Source organism: Capra hircus, chromosome 2 (assembly GCF_001704415.2).
Source record: "Capra hircus breed San Clemente chromosome 2, ASM170441v1, whole genome shotgun sequence".
Taxonomy (NCBI): domain Eukaryota; kingdom Metazoa; phylum Chordata; class Mammalia; order Artiodactyla; family Bovidae; genus Capra; species Capra hircus.
In genome coordinates, this window is record NC_030809.1 from 9,062,684 (window position 1) to 9,087,682 (window position 24,999).

General features: G+C 46.2%; 2 protein-coding genes across 2 annotated transcripts in view; both read left to right on the forward strand.

The window, feature by feature from the left end:
• Window positions 2,910–15,820, forward strand: LOC102171110 (hyphal wall protein 1). Its single transcript, XM_005676819.3, has 9 exons — window positions 2,910–2,934; window positions 3,883–4,974; window positions 7,275–7,480; window positions 9,309–9,463; window positions 10,137–10,382; window positions 13,473–13,635; window positions 13,919–14,030; window positions 14,727–14,759; window positions 15,438–15,820. The coding sequence occupies exons 2-9, from the start codon at window positions 3,888–3,890 to the stop codon at window positions 15,488–15,490; spliced, it is 2,055 nt and encodes a 684-aa protein (XP_005676876.2). The 5' UTR covers window positions 2,910–2,934; window positions 3,883–3,887; the 3' UTR covers window positions 15,491–15,820.
• The window catches only part of CEP85 (centrosomal protein 85), a 42,961-nt gene continuing 36,369 nt past the window's right edge, over window positions 18,408–24,999 (forward strand). Inside the window, 2 exon segments of the mRNA XM_005676818.3 lie at window positions 18,408–18,543; window positions 24,884–24,959. Of these exon segments, the coding sequence (XP_005676875.2) occupies window positions 24,905–24,959 (55 nt within the window). The 5' untranslated portion in view covers window positions 18,408–18,543; window positions 24,884–24,904.

Sequence of the window (24,999 nt, forward strand, 5' to 3'; positions counted from 1 at the left end):
CCTTCATTCCCTCCTATCGGCATGGCTGCCAGCCCTGAAAAGCCCCCTGGGGCCTGCTGGGAAGGAGTCTGGACCACTAGGGCAGGGGTGGGACCCTCCGCAGGCAGGTGGGAGGTGGCACCAGCGCCAGCAGTTCCTCACTGTCTTGGAGCTGCTGTCTGTGCCTCGGTTTGGACCAGGACTCCTTGCCAGTGACCTCCGGGACTATCAACCAGCAGAACGATGGGCGGACAGTGGCTTTTGCTGCTGCTGTTGTTATTAATTGGGGACGGAGCCCTCCATCTTCCTGGTGAGTATCCACACACACCCTTTCCATCCATCCTTCTCTGGAGGCTCTCTCAGCCTGTCTTCTGGCTCACTGGGGAGGGGAAGCAGGTGGTGGAAGATGGGTTAGTGTCTGTCCCTAGGAAGAACTTATGTGAGCATAGCCATCTCCAACCCACCCCTAAATGATCTGAAGGCTTAGGGCACCCATGAGCTTGGGGGGCAGGGCAGGAACATGATGGGATGACCTCCAAAGAGCTCCTGGCTTTGCCTGCCCATCCTCATTCAAGATGTTATCCTCGTCTACTTCCATTTCATCTGTCATCTCAGCCGTCTCCCCTTTTCTGTCTGTCCTTCCATCTGCATTGGGCCAGTAGCTAGGGGCTTCAGTAGGTTAGTTCCCTCTCAATCTGGTCTAGAACTGAGGGCCCTTGCAGGGGCTTGGACCCCTGCTGCCCTCCCCTGCCCTACTCCAACTGCCCCCCGCAATGTCTCACTGAGCCCAGCGGAGGAGTGCAGCCCTGGATCCTGAGTTCATGGGGCAGCACGAGGGAAGCTATGGGGAGCTGTCAGGAAGCTGCATGTGCCGTCAGTCCCCCGAGTCACGACTTTTTCCAAGACCGGGTGTTTCCTTGGCAAAATAATACCCAGGAAGCAGATACCAGTTTTGGTGAGAGGCACAGAAGGGGAAGTCATTACCAGCAGCAGGTTCTGCTTACTGAGCACCTACTGTATGCTCAGCACTGTGCCAAGTGCCTCCTATGTATTATCTCATTTAATCTTTATGAGTGCCTGAAGTAGGCACTCTTATCCCTGCTGTTTTACAGTTGAGGAAACTGAGACTCAGAGACATGAAGTGGTTTGTCTGCTCACCACAGTGCTAGGAGTCTGTCCCAAGTCTGACTTTGGAGTCCAGGCCAGGTTCCATTGCTTCTCAAAGGAGCTGCTATGGGCAGGAGGCCTCCATGTCATAAACATGTAAATTCTTAGCAAACCTCTAATTGCAACACACTTCCAATCAAAATCACAATGGTTTTTTTTTTTTTTTTTCAAAAGCTGATATGTAGATTCCAGTACTTATGAGGGAGAACAAAAGGCCAACAATTGCCAAGGTACCTTTGAAGAGCAAGATGGGAGACTCGCTCTACCTGATACTGAGACTTATGTTAAAGTAACAGTAAGATAATGAGGTGTCGCAGCAATAGACAAGTGAACCAAGGGAATGAGAGAGCAGGGAAATCAGTCTCGATGCATAGCAACAGGTAGCCTGACAAAGTAGGGAAAGGACAGACTTCTCCAATGTGGGCAGAGACAACTGGTTAACCACATGGAAAAAAACATAAAACCAGATCCAGTGGAAACATCTGTCCCTGAAAATAAAAACTCGAGACCCCCGTAGCAGGATCTCTCTTCATTTCAGCTTGGAATTTTGCTGCAAACAGACCTATGGATCACTAGGGTTTTGAGAGGTCTTGCGATACTAAGTCCAAGTCCCTCACTGTGCTAGTGGGATGTGCAAGGACTGAGAGAGCTGTGGTCTTCCCCAATATTACACAGCATGTTAGTAACAGAGCCAGGTCCAGAGCCTAGCTTTTCTTTTCGTTCATCCTGGCCAGCACTCCTGTCCTTTTGTAACCCCGTAGCTCTCTTCAGGGAAAGAAGAAAGTGAGGGTTGGAAGAAGCAGATGCCAGATGTGGGTGGGGTTGGGGAGAAGGTTCAGAGCTAACTGTGGGAAGGACAAGCCCATCACCTTGGGCTGGGTCACCTCTTTTCTGAATTAGTCCCTTGACAACTGCCAAGGTTACGATGACAGGGCATCAGGTGATGGGCCTATTTCTGCCCATTGCCCAGGAGAGAGAGGGAGGTTTCCAAGGGATACAGCTTAGTGTAACTGATTTGGGCCTTTTTCTCTAGAGAGGGTAGCTGGCTCAGCCATGAGAATAAAGCTGTGTTTTTGTGAAACAGTGCAGCATAGTAGGGAGGACATTGGGCTCTGGAGTCTGATGGATCTGGTTTCAAATCCAGTGCCACCACTTCCTGGCCGTGCGACCTTGCACAGATGCCTTCCCCTGGCTGAGCCTCAGTTTCTTCATCTGGTAAATAGAAATAATAGTCCTTACCTCAGGGTAGATGTGAGGATTCAGTGTGCCAAGGCTTGCACATTGGAACAGCACCTTACTCAGACAAGGTGAAAACTGAAGGTTGTCAAAACTATCTTTGACTGCTATTGCAGTAAATGAAGCATTTGGCTTTCAATTAGGGGTCAGGTTGCAAAAAAAAAAAAAGTGTATCTTTAAATATTAAAATCATATTCAATGCAGTATGAAAGTCACATCAAAAAAGGTATTAAGAAATCAAAGATCATGCTCATACATATGCTGCTGCTCCTGCTGCTAAGTCGCTTCAGTCGTGTCCGACTCTGTGCAACCCCATAGACAGAAGCCCACCAGGCTCCCCTGTCCCTGGGATTCTCCAGGCAAGAACACTGGAGTGGGTTGCCATGTCCTTCTCCTATGCATGAAAGTGAAAAGTGAAAGGGAAGTCGCTCAGTTGTGTCCAACTCCTAGCGACCGCATGGACTGCAGCCTACCAGCCTCCTCCATCCGTGGGATTTTCCAGGCAAGAGTACTGGAGTGGGGTGCCATTGCCTTCTTCTCATACATATGCATGTAAGTAAAAATATGTGAGAAGCTACTTTAATAATAAACAGGTGATGAACGTAGTAAAAAGAAATCAAAGATTTCCATCTTTTGCTGACTCTTGTCTCTGGAATAGTCTTTAAGTATAATGAGACACAGTTGCCAGAGTTAATTAAATTAGCTCTCCCTGGCATGCATCAGCTCAGATCTATTAACACCCTTGTTGTTCAGTCACTAAGTTGTGGCCAACTCTTTGCGACCCATGGACTGCAGCACGCCAGGCTCCCCAGTCCTTCACTATCTCCCAGAGTTTGCTCAAATTCATGTCCGTTGAGTCAGTGCTGCCATCCAACCATCTCACTCTCTGTCATGCCCTTCTCCTCTTGCCCTCAATCTTTCCAAGCATCAGGATCTTTTCCAATGAACTGGCTGTTAGCATCAGGTGGCCAAAGTATCGGAGCTTCAGCTTCAGCATCCATCCTTCCAATGAATATTCAGAGTTGCTTTCCTTTAGGATTGACTGGTTTGATCTCCTTGCTGTCCAAGGGACTCTCAAGAGACCTCTCCAGCACCACAATGTGAAAGCATCAATTCTTTGGTGCTCTGCCTTCTTTATGGTCCAACTTACACATCCATACATGACCACTAGAAAAACCATAGCTTTGACAATACAGATCTTTGTTGGCAAAGTGATGTCTCTGCTTTCTAATATGCTGTCTAGGTTTGTCATAGCTTTTCTTCCAAGAAGCAAGTGTCTTTTAATTTCATGGCTGCAGTCACCATCTGCAGTGATTTTGGAGCCCAAGAAAATAAATGTAGCACAGAGCTGGCACATAAATGGTGCAAGCCAGTAATAATATAGTTGGTGTTGATATTACTTTATTGAATCTTGCAATAAAGATATTTGGTAATGTGAGAACATCTGGATTGGTGGAGGAAACAGGTCGATTGGTTTCTTTTTGTTTGTTTGTTTTATAGGCATTATGACAACCTGGGGGTCAATTACAGCAACCTCCATGAATGACTCTGCAGCTTTGGGAACTACAGAGTACTCCTCCACAACTTCAGCCCCAGCCAACAGTGGGAGAGACGATGGCCCTGCAGTTTCATCTAATGCCTCACCAACAATCGGGAGGACAGCAATGTCCGAGTCCCAGCAACATGCGACACCAGCTGCTCTTCTAATTTCATCACCAACCGGCAGCTCTGCTGGATCCACTGAGCAGACAAGCCCAACACATGAGACTCAGGAGGAGAAATTAAGTACGGTTATCAGCACCACCTCTGAGGGCACGACACTGCCAAATTCCGTGATGACTTCCACACTGAAGGCCCAGGGAGGGACATCCAGGAGCACAGCCTCATCCAGCATGGCCACAACAGCAAACCCCTCGGAACAGAACCAGAGTGCTCCAGCTGCAGCCCCATTCACATCAAGCTCTGCAGCCAATGGACTGGGGTCATCAGTGGCAGCTGACTCTTCAAAATTAGCCACGATCACAACTCCAACGGCTTTAAACACATCGGGCATTGACGTTACGTCATCAGGGTCCATAACAACCACTGTCTCTGAGATGTCAGCTACAACTTCCCGAGCAACATTGGACAAAACCACTGATGCGATAGAATCTTTACCTGTGACCACTCGTGCCTTTACTCACACCATTTCACTAACCATGACCACCCTGGAGACAACTTTTCCTGGAACAAACATACCTGGGGCTCAGGAAGGGGTAACTACAGCTGCACCCTCCACCCTAACAACATCCTCCACGATAAGCACAAAGTCTGAAAGACATCACAATACCGTCATGCAAACACCTTCCTCTCCAAGGGAATCAGCCCCCAGTGCTGGTACTGCCACGACCCCGTCACCCGAGACAACAGCTGCTCGTTCAACAACCCTTACTCCCATCTCCCCAGGGACAACAAAATCCTCTACCAGGACTGCAGTCAGTCAAGTGTCCCCCAAACACCCCAGGAGTCCTGGAGCAGAAATCTGTGCTTTGGATGAGCACCTAGCTGACAGCGGAGGTTGTATGTGCAATAACAGCTACTACGCACACTCAGGTAAGTCTGAGGAACTCCCGACAGTGCAGCTAAGAACTCTCCACAGCTCTGTGAAGGCCCAGAGGAGCTAAGTCCAAAGGATATGGGAGAGCTAGTGAGGTTTGGTCAGACATTGACATCTAAAGAGTCTACCTGGGCAGAGGTGATTTCCAGTGAGAGCAAGCGTAGCTAGACATGTGAATTTGTCTTAGTTTGGGCTGCTATAACAAAAATACCATGCATAGGTTGGCTTATGAACAACAGAAACTTATTTCTTACGTTTCTGGAGGCTGACAGTCTGAGATGAAGGCACTGGTAGCTTTGGATTGGGTGGGGCCCACGTCCTGGTCAGACAGCTGTCCTCTTAGAGTGCCCTCACAGGATGGAAGGGGCAAGGGAGCTCTCTTGGGTCCTTTTTGTAAGGGCACCATTCCCATTCATGAGGGCTTTCCCTTCGTGACCTAAGTGAAGTGAAAGTCACTCAGTCATGTCCGACTCTCTGCGACCCCATGGGCTATACAGTCCATGGAATTCTCCAGGCCAGAATACTGGAGTGGGTTGCCATTGCCTTCTCATGACCTAATCACCTCCTAATAAGGTCACATTGGATATTTGGATTTAACATATGGATTTGGGGCTGGTGGTGCAAACATACGGTCTACAGCAGGGGTAGAATGGGCAAGTCATCAACCCCCAGCCCCCAGGATTCCAACGACTGATCTGAGATTAAGCCTTCCTGGGGGGAGCAGATGATGAGCTACCAAAGATAAAACCCCAGCAGAGGCCTGGAGGGCTAAGCAGGGAAATGGGGAAAAGTCTTGTTGAGGCAAGACAAGTGTAGCAGATATTATAGAAAGGTGGAGGTCACAGGATCTTCCTGTGTGAGTAGCAATGCAACTACCTCTCAGGCTCAGCCTCTGGCAGGGCTAAAGCTGGGTCCTGGGAACCAAACATATGCCCCCTACAGTGGAAATAAATCTAACCTCCCCCCCAATACTTAAATTTAATAAAACTCTGATTTTTCTAAAAAAGACTACTCTTTTTTTTTTTTTTTTTTGCCATGCCATGCAGCATGTGGGATCTTAATTCCCCAACCAGGGATCCAACCCACACCCCCTGCAGCGGAAGCACAAGAGTCTTCACCGCTAGACCCCTTGGGAACTTCCAAAGCACCAGCTCTGATATTGCAGCCCATGCCTCTGACCGAACATGTCTGCTAAGATAGAATCAAGGAGCTTTTTTTTTTTTTTTTTTAAAAAAAGGAAACAAAATCTTTAAATTCAAAGTAATAAAGCAAGTCCAGAAATGTTTAGTATTTCCATGATATTTTACTTTTAATGACTAACTGTGAGCGGTTCATCCCAAATTCAACAGCAAGTGTGGAAAGCGCAATCACAGAAAGAACAGAAGGCTTAAATATTAGCTTCTCCTTCATCACCCCAAACATGGTGCCTGACATGTGTCAGGGCACCGTGTGGTGCCAGGGGCAGAAAGACCCATGCTAATCGGCTTAACTATAATTAATTAATTAATTAAAAAAACTGAAAACATGGAACAAAGCAAACTTTGTTGCCTTGTGAAGCTAAGAAGTCCTGAAAAGGACGTGAAGATGCATCCTCTCTGTCTTGACTCTCAATGAGCTCCCTCCCTCCCTCGGCTGTCTCTTCAGGAGTTTAGGCTTTTACAAGACAGAAAGAGCTATTGAGTTCAGACAGTTTAGGTCCCTCAAAGCCCCCAAGGTCCAGGTTACCTGTTGGAATAAGAAGGAAATCAAAGAACAAAGCAAACTATTATCTCCTCAAATAATCTTGCCAAGCAAGTAACAGAAGCCAATGGGTTGGAGAAGGGCAAACAGGAGAATTTATTACAAAGGTGTCTCATGGAGCCCAAGGGTAGGCTCCAGCCAGGGTCCCCAGGGACTTGGAACTCTGGATGTGGTGGCAGCCAGCGAGTCACCCCTCTCTCCTCTCTTAGTCTTGCTTCACCCCCTTCGGTACCTGCAACTGCTTTGTTCCTCTCTCCAAACACTGGCTCTTCCTGCATCTCAGCCCACAAGGCAGGAGAGGGCTGCCTTGCAACTCTCAAGCTTTAGTGCCTCCTTTCAGGCTCAGTTCCTGGGAAACAGATTCTGAGTGGATCAGCTAAGGCCAGAGATTAGGGTCCCCAGTGCAATCATGGCAGAGGGGTCTTTCCTCCCATGAGGGAAACTCTTTAAGGGAGTGGCTATGGGTTGGACCCCCAGATTAGAACTAGTACCCCTGGCCCATGGCATCACCCCGGGAGCCTCAGGAAGCTCTGTCCTGGCTCTTATCCCCCTACAGAACTATCCGGGGCATTGGTGGCTCTGCGCTGCCAGCCACAGGAAATTGAGGTGGTCCTGAGCAGCTGCTTCCTGAAGACTCGCCACTGGATCCTTGGGGAAGGCACCTTTTCAGGATGCTCCAGTGTCAGCAAGTTAGAGGAGGGTCGCAGAGCCCAGGCCTTCACCGTGGAGAAGAAAGAGGGCTCCTGTGGACTTCACCTCTCTGTGAGTAATCTGGAAGGGATCCTCTGACAGGAAGCTGGGCTGTACGTGTGCTTCAGGGGAGGGACTGGGAAATGAATGACTGGTACCAGTTGTGACTTTATTTCAATGAAAATGAAGGGTAATTCTCTGGAATGAAGTCAAGTCTTAGCAATCAGACTAGTCTCTTGGGGGAAGAGACCATGTTGTCTCTCATCAGATTAGGAATGCCCTTATAAATGGTGCCATGTTTGATGGATTGGGAAAATTGATTTCCAAACTTGTCAGCCACAGAATCCTTTAAAATAATAACTACCACAACCACAACCAGTATTTATTAATCTCTTACTGTGTGCTGGGCTTCCCTGGTAGCTCAGATGTTAAAGAATCTGCCTGTAATGCAAGAGACCTTGGTTCAATCCCCGGGTCGAGAAGATCCCCCGGAGAAGGGAATGGCAACCCACTCTAGTATTCTTGCCTAGAGAATGGCTATAGTCCATGGGGTCACAAAGAGTCAGACACGACTGATTGACACACACATACTGTGTACCATGTGCTGTGGGTCAGAATCTTTTTTATATGCAATGTCTCACTAAATCTTCACAAAAATCCTGTGAAGTTTCAGTTTTACAGAGGAGCAATCTAAGGCTCAGAGAAGCTGAGGGATTATCCCAAGTCACATAGTTAGTTATTAACTGAGCTGGCTTGTGCTCCTAACTGCTCACTGTGCTGTTACTTCTTTTCCTGGAAAGGGCTCTTATGAAAAGCCAAACATAAAAAGAAATATATAAAAATAGAGCAGCTCTGATTGAATGCAGCCGGAGGAAGAGTCCCCTGCTGGGTCAGCTTCCCCCTAACACATAGGTAGACTTTAATGCCCCTTCAAAGAGGCTCTGGAGCTTTCTGGGCTCAGTTTGAAAACCAGAGTTTGTTATAATGGTGGGGTAAGGTGGGTGATGTCGTTCTTCCAGTATCTAGTTCGGCCACCCACAGATGGGTTCTCTTGCCTAAGTCAACAGCACAGAGTCGACAGTTTCAACATGTAATAGATAAGTCCATGGCTTTGCCCCTAGAATTCTCTGTGTTCTTTTTAAAATAAACTGCTTGATTTATAGCAATAAGACAAATCATTTTGATTTGTTTTTAAGAAATCCTGTGGGAAACAATGAAATATCAAAAAAATATCCGAATCTTGGGATAAGGACCAGGCATCAGCAATTTTAACAAGTTCCACAGTGATTCTTTTTTTTTCCAGGAGATTCTAAAATGCATGTTGAAATTTGAGAACCACTGACACAGAGGTTAAGAACATGGGCTCTGGGATCAGTGAGATGTTGAATTCTGGCTTTGTCAGTTGCTTTGGGCAAATCTTTTAACTTTCTAACCCTCCGTTTACTCTTTTGGGAATTCCCTGGCCATCTAATGGTTAGAGCTCTGCGCTTTCACTGCCAAGGGCCTGGGTTCAATCCCCGTTGGGGAACTAAGATCCTGCAGGTGCACTGTGCAGTCAAATAAATAAGCCTCAGTTTACCCTTCTGTAAAATGGGACTAACAATGGACCCCTCCTCACAGAGTTGCATTCAGACCACAGTGCCTAGAATATAACCCATGCTCAGTAAACTTTAGCCATTACTCTTTTCTTCCCCCCTATATTTTGGCTGTGGGATTTTCCACCAGGAATCAAATCCGCATCCCCTGCAGGGGAAGAGCAACATCTTAACCACTGGACTGCCAGAGAGGTCCAGGCTTTGGCCATTCCTCTTGTTTAAATAAGCAACTTGCAACAAACAACGATGGAAGGTGAAGATTCCCCAGGAGATCTGAGGGTAATGGCGCCTCCCTGTTTCTCCAGATCAACAAGAGCCATGCCCTTTATACTCTGGAGGTGCAGCTTCTGAAATCTCACCCTGATGCTGCCAATAAAACCGACGCCATGATGCTCAGCCTCAGCTGCACGTATGCTCTGGTGTTGAATGTCACTCACCCCAACCCAGTAGTCTCTTTCACGTGAGTTCCTTTTCATCAGCTGCCCCTCTGGCTGGGCCCTGCAGAGTTCCCACTGCGACCTATAATTGACACAAAAGGAGTCAACACCCTCCGGATGTTGGTTCCCCCTGCCATGCCCACCCAGCAATCATAGGTACCTCTTGGACTGAGATTCAAAGTATTAGTGGAAGAAAAAGATGATTTATGAAGTGATACATTATGAGTTGTTTATATAAATTACCTTGAGGTAGGATGGCTCAGATATCTTCAAGGGCCCTGGGGTCTGAAGATCTATGATGTGGCCCCTCACTTTTTAGGAGGTCCAGGAGGAAGGTTAGCAAACTTGCCCCTCCGCTCCCTTCCCATGGGCTTTCCTGGTGTCTCAGACAATAAAGAATCTGCCTGCAATGCAGGAGACCCAGGTTTGAATCCTGGATTGGGAAGATCCCCTGGAGAAGGGCATGACTACCCACACTAGTATTCTTGCCTGGAGAATTCCATGGAGAGAGGAGCCTGGCAGGCTACAGTCCATGGGGTTAACAAAGAGCTGGAATGATTGAGCGACTAACACTTCCCTTCCCCTCCTTCTCTGTGGCTACCAGTGCTCCGTGAACTAAGGTACAAGGCAGAGGGTGAGTAATACCCCTTGCCTCTAGGGTTTCGTAGTGAGAGTCTTATTGCCATCCCTCTCCAGATATATTACCATCCATATTTTGGGCACTGGGGACACCATCGTCATCCTGGGCATCTACACAGACCCTCAGTGCTCATCTCCACTTGGGAACAGACCAGCTCCCCTTCACAAGCCTCTCTACGTAGTCCTCAGAGCGACAAGCAGTGACCCAAATAGATTTGCCCTGGTGGTCAATGAGGTCTTCGCCAGCACCAACATCTCCAGGACTGGTGCTGTTAAGGCCACCCACTACTTTGTGAAGGACAGGTAAGTACCCATGGGGACCTGGCAACCTCCTTTCACTGCTGCTCTAGCTCTTGGACCGTAGCTTGGGCTGGGTGGTTTTATACCCAAGCGCACAGGTCCTGTTACCCTTCTCTGTATTGCTAGTATATAAACAGGAGGAGAAAGTAAGTGCTGGGTGAATGTTTGTTGAAAAAAATGCAAAGATTATTATCATTTCCATGTTTCAGATGAGTAAATTAAGGCAATGGGAAATAAAATCCTATACAAGATTATAGCCAATTAATGGCTCATTCCTTGTCGTCTTTCCTCAAACAATTACTGAGGGTTTACAGTCATAAAAGTAAAAAACGAAAACAAAGGTAACATTTCAGGGTACAATACAGTACGTAATATATTTGACATTTGAACAGACACTGTTCAAATCACTTCACATATATTAATTCACATAAGGCTCACAACATACTGTATGAGATAGTTATATTTTCATTCCCATTTTATAGATGGAGAAACTTAGGCTCAGTTCAGACAACTCGTAAGTGGTAGACCTTGCTAAGTGGTGGTTCAAGTCCTTACCCTCAACAGCTCATGGTCAAGGGAAGGACATGTCTTCTGCCTCCTGATTTTATTTCATTATTATTAACAAGTCTTCGCAGAGCACAGTGAATCATTCATTGCCTCATTTATTCCTGAAAAACCCCTGTGAAGTATTATTTCCCCACTTTAAAAATGAGAGGATTAGAGGGTTCAGAATTTAATGACTAGACTAAGGACATAATGCTGTTCTACTCATTCTTCCAGAGTCCTGGTTCTGAAACACCACCAAATCCGTTCTACCATGCAATTCTTCCTTTGTCAGGAGGAAAGAGAAAGTGAAAGTGAATCATGTCTGACTTTTTGTGACCCCATCATGTCTGACTTTTTGTGACCCCATCATGTCTGACTTTTTGTGACCCCATAAACTGTAGTCTGCCAGACTCCTCTGTCCATGGAATTCTCCAGGCAAGAATACTGAAGTGGGTTGCCATGCCCTTCTCCAGGGGATCGTCCCCACCCAGGGATGGAACCCGGGTCTCCTGCATTACAGGCGTATTCTTTACCATCTGAGCAACCAGGGAAGCTCCTTTGTTGGAGAAAAGAGAACCTAGTGATTAAGGGTATGGGTGGCACGGCATCCAGATTTCTACCTGAAGGAACTTGGACAACCTACTTAGCTTTTCTAAGCTTCCGTTTCCTCATCTTTAAAAGAAAAAAAGGACAGAATTCCCAGTCCAGTGGTTAGGGCTTGGCACTTTCATTGCCGTGGAGCTAGGTTCAGTTCCAACCACTGAGATCCCACAAGCCACGTGATGCAGCCAAAGATAAAAGAAGTAAAAGAAAAGGACCATCTAGGGGGGAAACTAGAACGGATTTTATTGATAGTAAGCTTGAGTTTTGGAATAAAGAAAGTGAAAGTGAAGTCGCTTATTTGTATCTGACTCTTTGCGACCCCGTGGACTGTAGCCTCCCAGGCTCCTCCATCCATGGAATTTTACAGGCAAGAGTACTGGAGTGGGTTGCCATTTCCTTCTCCAGGGGATCTTCCCGAACCTGGGTCTCTCACATTGCAGGCAGACGCTTTACCATCTGAGCCACCAGGGATAAAGACCCAAGGGTGAAAAATACTGGGCTTCACAGGTGGCACTAGTGGTAAAGAACCTGCCTGCCAATGCAGGAGACACAAGAGACTCAGGTTAGACCCCTAGGTCGGGAAGATCCCCTGGAGGCGGGCATGGCAATTCACTTCAGTATTCTTGCCCAGGAAATCCCATGGTCAGAGGAGCCTGGCGGGCTACAGTCCATAGTGTCTCAAAGAGTCAGACATGACTGAAGCAACTGAGCGAGCAAGCAAGCTTGAGTCCTGGAGTAAAGACCCCAGGGTATAAAAAGATTACATGGGCTTCAGAAAGTACAAGGGAGAGAGGTCATAGAGGTGATTCCCTAATGCCCATAGGAGGTAGCATCTGTGGGGACAGGTAATTTAGTGGGAAGATAATTTGCTCTCCCTTAGGCTTTTACATTGGCTGTTTTCTCTTCCTGGAATCCTCAACGCCTTGGTACCTATATGGAAAATTCTCATCCTTTTAGTCTTTACTTAAAGGACACCATTTCAATGAAGCCTACCCCATCCTTGCTATTTAAAATTGCAACTATCCTCCACTCATCCAGTCTAGATCCCTATTTCTTCTATTTATCACCTTCTATTATATACTATGTTACATGGGCTCATTTACTTTTCTTTTTTTATTAAGTTACTTATTGTGTGTCTCCTCTTACCCACAAGAGAATAGGAGGTTTGGTCTGTTTCATTCACTCAGTTCCCTGAGTGAACTTTCTCCCAAGCACCATGGACTGTCTGCCCATGGACTCTGCACGGACTGTATCCCAGTGTTATCAGTTATAGTGAAGGGGTTACATTTAGGTTATTGTCACCTCAAAAAAGTCACCATGACAACCCCATGAACAGTTCAGGCCACTACCTCTGAATCCCTGAGCTCACAATTTTCTGCGTCTGTCAGAGTTTGCCACCAGTAGCTGAGGTTTCCTTTTTTTAACGTGCAGCAGCTCATAAGTGATCACTGATGAACTATGTCCAGTGAAGAAGCGCACTTTACTGAAAGGGGAGGGCCTTAGAAAAACACACATAAAAATAAAAGGTCCTCTTGCCTTAAGTTACTACCACCACATCATCAAAATAATAATAGAAGAGAGGAAGGAGAAGAAATGAAAAGACAGAGGGAGAGAAAAGATGTTTTTTTTAAAAAAAGGAAGGAGGGAAAGAGAAAGAAAGAAAAAGGGGAGAGATGGAGGGAAAGAGAGGAGGAGAGAAATGAAGGGAAGGAGAGGGAGACAAGGAGGGAAGGAAAGAAAAAGAGGGAGAGAAAGAAGTAAAGAAAGAGGAGAGGGGCAAAAGTATTGTCTTCCTCCTATGACTGATGTGAGAATACAATGAAATAATGGGTGTGAATTTTCTTCATGAGACCCAGCATGTACACCCACACTGGACAAGCCAAAAAGGGGGCATCAGTGTTTGCCTGGGCTCCTAACCTTGGGGGGCACTGCCTCTCCCGACAGCTGCCCGGTCAGCAAACGGCTGCTGGAGGGCCCGAGGGCCAACGGGGCCTCCCTGGAGGTGAAACTGGCCTTCAACCCGTTCCACCTCTTGCCCAGCGATGCACTTTACCTGCACAGCCGAGTGACCCTGTGTGACAAGCAGGCAGGACGCCCGTGTCCACCGGTGAGCGGGCAGGACTAGGTGCTCCACGGGCCACAGCTGCGGGCGGCTAGCTGGGGAGCTGGGCTCCCCGCAATTCCTTCACCCCGAGGGGGAGACTAAGGTGGGGCCTGGAGGACGGTGGTGCTGGGGCCTGGCCTAGCCTGCCCAGGGCAAGGGGCCTGTAGATTGACCTAAAGGGCAGGATTTTGGTGAATTCACTGGGGCAACCTGGGCATCTCGGGCAAAGGCCCGACCAGGCAAGGGCGGAGAGAGATGTTGCTACCCTTCTGCTTTGTCCCCACAGACCTGTAGAAAGAACAGTCCACCTGGGAGGAGTCGAGCCTGGGAGATCTCAGCCCGGGATGGCCGGGAGAGCGGCACTGGCTGGCTGGTGTTCGGGCCCATTCGATTAAGTGGTAACTGGCTCATTTGGGGGCCTCCGTGGCTCCTCTTCCAGATTTCCCCACTGACCCTTTCTGAGATGCCAACCCTTTCACCTCTTCCTACCACACTCTTCCCTCAATTCTAGTCCGTGTCCTCCTCCTCAACTCCTTTGCTCTGGAGAGGTCTCCTCTCTCACCCCATCCTGGTTCCTTTTCTCATTCATTAAACGTTTTTCTTCAAATTCTCATCTTTTCTGCCCACCCCAGACCCATTTTCACCTAGTCTGTTTGTCCCTTGTGCCAGTCTGCTTTTGTAAACCCTCCTGCTAGTCTGAAACCATCTCTCCCTTTTCTCTGTTTGGTGACAACCTTTCAAAGCTCTGATCCTCACAGGAAAGTGAGGGTCTTCTTAGTAAGTCCATTCTTTAGAGGCAGAAGGTTCATCCTCACAACCTTCTGAGCCCATGCTTTGAGAAATGGTCCTTTTGCTTAATCAAATAATGCATGCTGCTGCTGCTAAGTCGCTTCAGTTGTGTCCGACTCTGTGCAATCCCATAGACGGCAGCCCACCAGGTTCCTCTGTCCCTGGGATTCTCCAGGCAAGAATACTGGAGTGGGTTGCCATTTCCTTCTCCACAAAGAATGCATAAATGACACTAAATAATCCCCAGAGTAAAGTGTTTAAGCCTAAAAAGTTTAAGCTTAATCTTTCTTCTTTTGTGGTTTCAGAGTCCAGTGCCTCCAGCCCCAGGAGTCTGGCAGGTTGGTACCCAGGGATTGCCATGACAAAGTTCTGAGGGCTGCACCAGGGTCTGGGGATGCACACTGGCTGGTCTTGGATCTTATCTCTGCTCAATAGCATGGGACTTGGGAGAAGTTATTTACCCTAAGTCTTAGCTTTCTCAGCTATACATGGCATAGTTGTCATTTGGGGACTGTTTGTAGTCATAATGTTTTATCCCTTATCAGAACCTGAGGCTATCCAGAAATGATTTAGAGTAGGGGTTGAAATGTCAAGATACAAGGCCAGGAAGGTAATAACAAGTGAGGGGGTTGAGTGGAGTCCACAATGATTGGAGAGTTCATCTCTGTATCTCCATCCGTCTCACCCCCAGACCAGCAGTGGAACTGCCGCACAGCTGTTGTTCAGTCACTAAGTCGTGTCCAACTCTTTGTAACCCCATGAACTGCAGCATGCCAGGCTTTCCTGTCTTTCCCTATTTCCTGGGGTTTGCTCACACTCATGTCCATTGAGTCAGTGATGCTCTCCAACTGTCTGAGTGCTCAGGGCCACACAGGGAGCCCCAGGAAAGCTTGTTGAAAGAATGCCTGAATGACTTACTAAATAATCTCCACAGTAGAGTGTTTAAGCCTAAAATGTTTCCCAGGCTCACAAAGCCACCTAATTCTGCTTTAAAATCATTTCTTTCTTTCCTGCAGGATCCTGGATGGCCATCTTTCTTCTCACGGTGATAGGCTGGATGCTAGGATAAAATCCTATCCAGATACTCCCCCGAAGCTCTAGTCCTTAGCCTTTAGTTTAGTGGCCTGAGGCAAGGGTAGGGTTGAGGAAGATATGGGGGAAGGCAACTAGTCTGTCCTCTTGTTAGGGACCAAACAGGTTGGGGGTGAAGATGGAATCCATGTGTGACTTACTAAACTGTCTGGTAAGGATTGTGACCACTGAACCTTGGGCAGTGTGCTTCATTTCACCTTCCCTTCCCATCTCTGGAACTCTTCCAAGGGTAGCTTTGGACTGCTCAATATGGTAAGGTGTAGGCAAAGGTTATGGCCAATAAACAACACAGAACTTTCCTACTTTATTTGACTCCTTTTCTGTTATCAGACCACAAAGCTTCGCGGCTTTATGAGGAATGGTGTATGTGTTTGTGCATGTGTGCACGCGTGTGTGTGTGTGTACATACAGGTGAGAAGTAACTTTGTTCTCCGTGGGTCTCGGTTCTATTTGTAAGATGAAAGAATTTGACCAGATGATCTTTGCTTCAACATGGGGACTCCATGACTCTCATTCTAGCTGAGTTGCTGGGCCATGGCCAACTGGTTCCAAGACTCCTTTCTTCTGCAGAATGAGCAAGAACTATTCAATTTCAGAATTAGGATTTAATGTGTCAAAATAGGGCTTCCCTGGTAGCTCAACTGGTAAAGAATCTGCTGGCAATACAGTAGACCCCAGTTTGATTCCTGGGTCAGGAAGATCCCCTGGAGAAGGGATAGGATACCCACTCCAGTACTCACGGGCTTCCCTGGTGGCTCAGATGGGAAAGAATCTGCCTGCAATGTGGGAGACCTGGGTTGGGATGATCCCCTGGAGGAGGGCATGGCAACCCACTCCAGTATTCTTGCCTGAAGAATTCCACGAACAGAGGAGACTGGCGGGCTACAGTCCATGGGATTGCAGAGAGTCAGACACGACTGAATGACTAAGCACAGCACCGCCGGTATGAATATAATATTATTCTGATCATTATTTCCAGCCTCATTAACTCCCCTTTCCTAACAGAGGGTGGATATAGGCAACAGTGTGCTACGATTTATTCATTCAAAAACAGGTTGGAATCTACTGGGAATTCAACAGCACACAAAACACAGGCTTTGACCCTGCAGAGAGGATAGTTGAAGGCAGGAAGCACCACTGCTTTGTGTGAACCACAAAGCAGGACAGGCTTTAGAGGCGGACAGAGGTGGTACTTTCACAAAATCCCAAGAAGGCCCTATGCCTATTTTGTTGTTTCATTTAAAAAATACTGCTTTTATTTGTATCTATAATCATTTTGAACTGTGGTGTTGGAGAAGACTCTTGAGAGTCCCTTGGACTGCAAGGAGATTCAACCAGTCCATTCTGAAGGAGATCGGTCCTGGGTGTTCTTTGGAAGGAATGATGCTAAAGCTGAAACTCCAGTACTTTGGCCACCTCATGTGAAGAGTTGACTCATTGGAAAAGGCTCTGATGCTGGGAGGGACTAGGGGCAGGAGGAGAAGGGGACGACAGAGGATGAGATGGCTGGATGGCATCACCGACTCGATGGACATTGAGTCTGAGTGAACTCCAGGAGTTGTTGATAGACAGGGAGGCCTGGCGTGCTGCGATTCATGGGGTCGCAGAGTCGGACACGACTGAGAGACTGAACTGAACTGACTGATAATCATTTTAGAAATTAATTTCTTGGGGAAATATGTTGTTACAAGCAACTAAATTAAAAGTCTTTAACATTTCATTTGCAAAATCTTTTCTTATTATTTAATGATTTAACAGCTCCAGAAAAAAAATTAAGTCAAATGATCAATCCATATTTTTTCATGTACATAAAAATCACACACATTAAATTGGTACAATTAATTACATTTCATTGGGAATTTATATTTACTTTATGAGTCTGGAGTAGAGAGAGCTTTTAAATAGCCCTGTTGACAAAGGTATTAACCCTTGCCCACACTTAAAATATATCCAGTCAGGATTTCCCTCGTGGTCCAGTGGCTAAGACTGTGCTCCCAATGCAGGGCTCCACATTTGATCCCTGGTCAGGGAACTAGATCTCATGCTGCAACTCAAGATCCCATGTGCCACAACTAAGCCACCAAATAAATAAATAAAAATATTTTAAAATAACTAAAATAAAATATATCCTAGGGAATTCCTTGGCAGTTCAATGGCTAGGACTTGGGGCTTCTACTGCTGAGGGCTCAGTTCAATCTCTGGTAGGGTAACTAAGATTGGAACTAAGATCCTGCAAGCCACAGGCTGGGGCAAAAAAAAGAAAATATTCCAAAGTATAAGGGGGAAATACCATTGACTATATTATGCTTACATATCTCAAAAAGAAAACAGAATGAAACAAAATAAAGTTAAAAGGAAGCTACTGAACTTAAACTGTGTTGAAAATTGTGACTATTCTCTGAAATTAGCGCCAAAAATCTCCATTAAAATATAAATGAGAGCGGAGGACGTTTGAGTAGGGAGGCAAAATTGATCCCATACCCTTCAATCTGACTCCTGGTCACAGACTGACCATGGCCTGTTATGTAAACCAGATCAAGTCCTGACCCCGACCACAGCCTAACTCCGGGTCACAATGTGACCCCCTGTTTCAGGTGGGAGTACTGATAGGTGGTGAGGAATGGGAGTAGGCTGGGATCCCGGAATGAGCTGCGCCCAGTTTCTCAATCTGCACAGGCCCAAGAAGGCCACTTCAGGGCCCGGTGAGCAGCGCTCCGCCCAGAAGCGAGACCAGCAGAGGGGCTGGGGCGACGGCACAGAGCCGCGACTGGCTCATGCGCAGAGAGATCCGTCCGTTCCCCGCGCCGAGGGCGGCGTGCAAGGGCGGGACACCCGCGCGACCCTACTTCTGATTGGTCGCAGATGGGCAGAAAGGGGCGGGGCCTGGGCGGAGCGCGCGGCGCGCGGCCTGGCGGGTGTGTTAACGGCCGTTAAGCAAGGTGAGGGGGCCGAGCCGCTGTCCGTGGCAGACGCGGTCGCCGCGGTTGGTGTTCCTGAGTGAGGGGTTTTGCTGCCCGCTTTCAAGCCCACGTAAGTCCTCTCTCCCGGGCCTTCATTGGACTGACAAACCCTGTGCCTTCCTTGGAGAGCCCCGGCAGAGCCTCAGGCACTGTCGACCTGCCTCCGTGGGGGGCCGAGGGAGAGCGAAGAGCATGCGCAGAGCGGCTGAGCTGCCCGCCTTGGGTCTCTCACGCCCCGGCTTTCTGAAATAACGCCCCCCGCTTTCATCGCCTTGCTCTCTCCATCCCTCATTCCACAGCAGTTGCGGGACCTCTGTGAGGTACAGTCCCGGTCCCGGTCGCCAGGGCACGGCGGGAGGGAAGTTCCTTGCCCTCTAGGAGCGCGTAGCCCTGGGAGAGGAGACGTCAACCGGGTGGTTGTGCCGGGTGGAGAAGTACGGAGCGCGGAACCCTAGGCACCAACAGGTCTGAGGGGGCGGGGAGCCCTGCCGGAGGAAGCGAAGTCTGAGCCAAGATTTGGAGCATGAATAGAGAAGGAAGGTCGGAGGGACCGAGAGCGCTCGTGAAGGCGCTAGGATGGAGTTTCTGAGCCCGCACGGTTTTGCTTCCCCCTCCACAAGCTATTTAAGTGTCTGGAGACGTTTTGGGTTCTCACAACTCTGGGATTGTTCCTGGCATCCGATGGGTAGATGTCAGGGGTGCTGCTGAACAACCTGCAGGACAGCCCTACATCAAAGACTTACCGACTCCAGTATCAGTAGTACCAAGATTGAGGATCCCTGCTGTAGACAGGGAGGAGCTGGTTCTCTGGATGCACATAAAGTGTGTTGAAGCTTATTTATTCAATAGAGGGTGTTCAGCACATTAAACGGAAGGATCAGAACCCTGTTTGTCGTCTGCACCAGTCTACTTCCACCACATGGCACAGAGCCAGGCAAATAGGCACTCAGTAAATTTTGGTTGATGAATTGAATACTGTGTGCTAGGAAGGGAGGAGTGGTGATACAAGGACGATTAAGATAACCATGCTTCATTTCTTGCCCTTAGGCCTTGTATGTTTTATAATAATCTGATGGTGTGGTGTGTTTCAGGACTCCTTTGTAAAGGCAACATCTTGGCAAGGATTTGGCTTTTCTTTAGATCTGGTTCAGTGAATGATCAAGGCAATGGAAATAGTGTAATGGTGTGAGATTCTTAGTGTGTCTGTGTCCGCTGTCTGTGTATCCCTTCAAATCCTCTCCTGTCTTGATGTGGTTCTCTCAACAGCTGTCAAATGTATTCCACACTAAGATTATAATTCTTCAAAAGAGGAATACTTAACAACAGTCAAAATCTAGTTCTTGGATAGCAACTTGGGAAATAGAGCTTGGGTGGTGACCAGTGGGAAAGTGAAGAAATTATATGAGCTGCCCCAGCTCCTCGGAGAAGGCAATGGCACCCCACTCCAGTACTCTTGCCTGGAAAATCCCATGGACGGAGGAGCCTGGTAGCCTGCAGTCCATGGGGTCGCTAAGAGTCGGACATGACTGAGCGACTTCACTTTTCACTTTTCACTTTCATGCATTGGAGAAGGAAATGGCAGCCCACTCCAGTGTTCTTGCCTGGAGAATCCTAGGGACCGCGGAGCCTGGTGGGCTGCCATCTATGGGGTCGCACAGAGTCGGACACGACTGAAGCAACGCAGCAGCAGCAGCCGCCGCCCCAGCTCCTAAGTGCTTTGGGACTTGCAGTTCTGGCTATGTCTGAGACAGAAACTCCAACTTGTGGTGGCTTAGTAACTACCTCATAGGTTTGATGTGAGTATTAAACATAAGACATGATACTATAGAATCTTTAGCACAGTGCTTGATGGGTATTAAGGACTGGCATACCTCAGATATATTGTGGGTAGGGTTCCAGACCACCAGAATAAATCGAGTCACACAAATTTTTTTGGTTTCTCAGTATTATATGTTATGTTTACACTTTACTGTATTCCCTTAAGTATGCAATAGCATTATGTCTTTTAAAAATGTACATGCCTTAATTAAAAAATACTTTATTGCTAAAAAAATGCTAACCATCATCTGAACCCTCAGTGATTTGTAATCTCTTTACTAATTTGCCAGTAGAGGATTCTGCCTTGATGTTAATGGGTGATGACTGAATGAGGTGATGGTTGCTGAATGTTGGGGTCGCTGTGGCAATTTCTTAAAATAAGACAACAGTGAAGTTTACTACATTGATTGACTTTTCCTTTCACAATTTTTCTATAACATGCAAAGCTGTTTAATGGTATATTCCCCATGGTGGAACTTCTTTCAAAACCAGAGTCAGTCCTCTCAAACCCTGCTACTGCTCTATCAACTAAGTTTATGTAATATTCTAAATCCTTTGTTGTTATTTCGACGGTCTTGACAGCATCTTCACTGAAAGTAGTTCCATCTCAAGAAACTGCTTTCCTCATCCATAAGAAGCACCTCTTCATCTTTTAAAGTTTTATCATGAGATTGCAGTAATTCAGTCACATCTTCAGGCTCCACTTCTAATTTTAGTCCTCTTACTAGTTCTACTACTCCTGCAGTTAAAATAGTAATGTCAAAGTTCACTAATCACAGATCACCATAACGGATGTAATAATGTTGAAAAAGCTTGGAATATTGCAAGAATCACCAAAATGTGACACACAAAGTGAGCAAATGCTTCAGGAAAAAAATGACATCCATAGACTTGCTCGACACCAGGGTTGCCACAGATCTTCAGTTTGTTAAAAAAATAGAATCTGTGAAGCTCAGTAAAGTGAAGTCGCTCAGTCATGTCCGACTCTTTGCGACCTGTAGACTGTAGCCCACCAAGCTCCTTCGTCCATGGGATTCTCCAGGCAAGAATACTGGAGTGGGTTGCCATTTCCTTCTCCAGGGGATCTTCCCGACCCAGGGATCGAACCCAGGTCTCCCACATTGCAGGCAGACGCTTTAACCTCTGCGCCACCAGGGAAGCCCTTAAATATAAGAATACAATCTCTAGAACTTCAGATCCAAGTCAGAGATTTCAAGGGAGGAAAGGAAGCCAGGTTGAAAGAAGGGGGAGGAGGTGGGAGAAGGGGGCGAAAGGGGTGGCCTTACAGACGTCTCCTGCCACCTACAGATATCCAGGCATTATGGGACTTTTCTCTGGGCCTCCAGAGAAGGGAGGACTGGAACTCGGCCCTACCAGAAATCAGACCAGACCAGAACCAGAATTTGAGTTCTCTGCCAAGAGGAGGTGATCAGTCTCCAATCCTCAGCTCAAGCTGAGGGCCCTTCGACCAGATTCCTGCTTCCAGGACCGGGGGACTAGAAAAACAGGGAAGGATAGGAAGGGTTAAGGAGAGGAAAGAGAGAGGGAAGGGGAGAAAGGTCAATAAAGTCTCTTGTTCCTTACCGATCGGGGCACTCTGGCCAGTTGCCTACGTCAGGAGGAGACCAGGGACAAAAGGGTCCCAGTTTCAGCCGCTAGGTCTGGTCCATTGGCAGGCAAGCTGGCCCCTGAGTACCCCAAGTGGTCAGGAAGCTCAGTAAAGTGAAGTGCAATTAAAAAAGACATATGCTTGTACTTAATACATGTTGAATTTGTTGAATGAATTGTTCTGTAGTTTAAACAGCTTTGAAAGTAGAAAGTATCAGTGTTGGGTTCTTTACTTCTGTCTGCCTACATTCATTTTTACCTCTCTTGGCTGTATAATTGGCTATTTGTATTACTTCTTATGCATTCATTTCTCTCACTTTTATCTCAAGAAGTCTGTCTCTTTCAAATGTCTCTAAAAATTTCCACTAGTAGCCCATCTACTTGTAAACTTAAGTAGGAAAAAGTTAAGAATTATTTATTCTGTACTGTATTACTCCTTAGGGGAGTTTTTATGAGATTTAATTCACATAAAATTCAGTTTTACATGTATGCAATTCAGAGGTTTTAGTGTACTACAAGCTTGCGCAGCCATCACCACTATCTAATCTCAGCATTTTGTTCAGGGTAGTCAGAAACTCCCTGCCCTCCTCTTATACCCTAGCAACGACTCATCTACTGTCTTTGTGGATTTGCCAGTTCTGGATACTTTATATATAAATGGATTCATACAATATATGGCCTTTTGTACTTGTCCTCCTTTACTTGATATATTATTTCCAGTGTTCATCCATGTTGTAGCAGGTATCAGTACTTCATTCCTTTTTTGCTGCCTACTAATATTCCATTGTATGAATATACCACATTTTATTTGAAAAAGAAAGTGAAAGTCGCTCAGTTGTGTCCAGCTCTTTGCAGTTCCATGGACTATATAGTCCATGGAATTCTCCAGGCCAGAATACTGGAGAATTTCCCTTCTCCAGGGGATCTTCCTGACCCAGGAATCGAACCAGGGTCTCCTGCATTGCAGACTGATTTTTTATGAATTGAGCAGTGAGGGAAGGCCATGTTTTATTTATCCATCAGCTAATGGGCATTTCTTTCCACTTTTTGGCCACTTTATAATGCTGCTATGAAGATTAATGTACAAGATTTTGTGATGACATACATTTGGAGCTGCTGAGTCATAGGGTAAATCCATGTTTAACTGAGAGTTCTTTTGTTATCCCATTTGCAACTCCTCTGAATTTGGAAAGGTTTCAGAATTTAATGGGCCAACCTTTTTATATTTTGAAGAAGGGGATGAAAATGAGTTTTGATATTGACTGGTATCACTAGTAAGTAGATCATCCTTCTGTGTAAAACACTGAATAATACTAGCCATAAATGGAAACTGTTTAAACTGCACGAAGTTTCTCTTACCCAGTATGTGGAGACCTGGGATTTCAGGGGATCGTACAATTTCTGTTGTAGATGCAGTGAATTAGGGTTTGTTGTTGTTACTAAGAAAAAACTGCAGAGGTCAGTAAAGCACATTAGGGAAGAAGTACCATATAGCCATTTTTTTCCCCTCCAAAGTTAAATTTCACCTCTAAGAATTGATAGAGTTTGTGGATAGAGTTTGTCCCAAACTCTGAAAGTCAGTCATGTCCTACTCTTTGCGACCCCATGGACTATATATATAGTCCATGGAATTCTCCATGCCAAAATACTGGAGTGGGTAGCCTATCCCTTCTCCAGGGGATCTGCCTGACCCAGAAATCGAATCATGGTCTCCTGTATTGCAGGCAGATTCTTCACCAACTGAGCTATCGGGGAAGCCCCATGGGCTCTTATAAATTCAAAGTTTCTAAATTCATAATTTATCTTCCAGGAATTGTACTCTTTCACTTTTTATTAACATAAAATGTTAATATGCCCAGTATAATAAAAGCATTAATAAAGCACTTAATATGTGTCAGACACCGTTGTAAGTTAATCCTAACTGAGAAAAAATTAGGTCCTGTTTTTATCCTCATTTTTATAGGAAGGAGCTGAGGCAAAAAGATATTAAGAAATTTGCTCAAGATTACACAGCTCATACATTGCTCATTTACTGTTCAGTTGCGTCCAACTCATTGTGACTCCATGGACTATAGCATGCCAGGCTTCCCTCTCCTTGACTGTCTCTTAGAGCCTGCTCAAACCCATATCCATTGAGTTGATGTTGCCATCCAGCTATCTCATCCTCTGTTACCCCCTTCTCCTCCCATCCTTAGTCTTTCCCAGCATCAGGGTCTATTCCAATGCGTTTGCTCATGTCCAACTTCAAACCTGAACTGTCTGATTGAGAGTCAGTGCTCTGAGCCACTTCTCTTCCTTATTCTGTGCTGCTTCTCAAGTACTATACATACATAAAATATTATTTGCTATTATTAGTTACAGCTAATTAAAGCTTTTGTTTATACAACTAGCAATCAGACTTATACTGAATTCTTAGATCCTACCATTAGAATAAATATAAATGTTTTATATAAGTAATGGGGAAATGAGAAGAAAATCTCATGTTCCCAGCTGAGGATTGGAGTTCCCAGCTTTTGACCAAGAATTCTGTCCATCATTGTACATCATATGACTAACTTTCATTACTGGAAGAATCGGGGAATTCATTTTATGTTCATCAGGATTGAAGCTATAGTACTTTGCTGTTGTTTTGGTTACTTAGTTTTTTTCCTACCTCACTCTTCTTCCTGTTCCAGTGGGTAAGAATATCTTTGGCAGCTTTTGAATTAAAATAATATTATTTTTAATTTTTGCAATAATCAGAAGGGTTCTAGACCTTATAGGATCAGTATTGGGAATCTCTGTTTGGTTCTAGGTTTTTTCTTCTTGCTTTGGGAGAAGTAGAGTGAAATATTGGGAGTTGCTTTAAAAATATCCTTAGGAGTAAAACATGTGGAAGAATACTTGAATACTTTGTATGCATTTGGCAGTTTCAGCTGAATGGGAATGAATTACAGGGAATTAAAAGATAATGGAGAGATCTGACTGCTTCCTTCATTTTACAGCTGGCTCAAGTAACTGTGTTCATGGCCATGCAGGAGAAATACCCAAGTGAGAGGATCTCTCATGCCACCTCACCAGGTGAGTAGTCAAAGTTTTCTGGATTAAATTCTGACCATTT

What these genes read in the sequence shown, in the direction of transcription:
- LOC102171110 (XM_005676819.3), top strand. Translation starts at nt 3,888, where the DNA reads ATGACAACCTGGGGGTCAATTACAGCAACCTCCATGAATGACTCTGCA. An exon ending in CACTACTTTGTGAAGGACAG is followed by an intron (nt 10,383 to 13,472) that starts GTAAGTACCCAT and finishes CTCTCCCGACAG; the next exon opens with CTGCCCGGTCAGCAAACGGC. An exon ending in CAGCCCCAGGAGTCTGGCAG is followed by an intron (nt 14,760 to 15,437) that starts GTTGGTACCCAG and finishes TCTTTCCTGCAG; the next exon opens with GATCCTGGATGGCCATCTTT.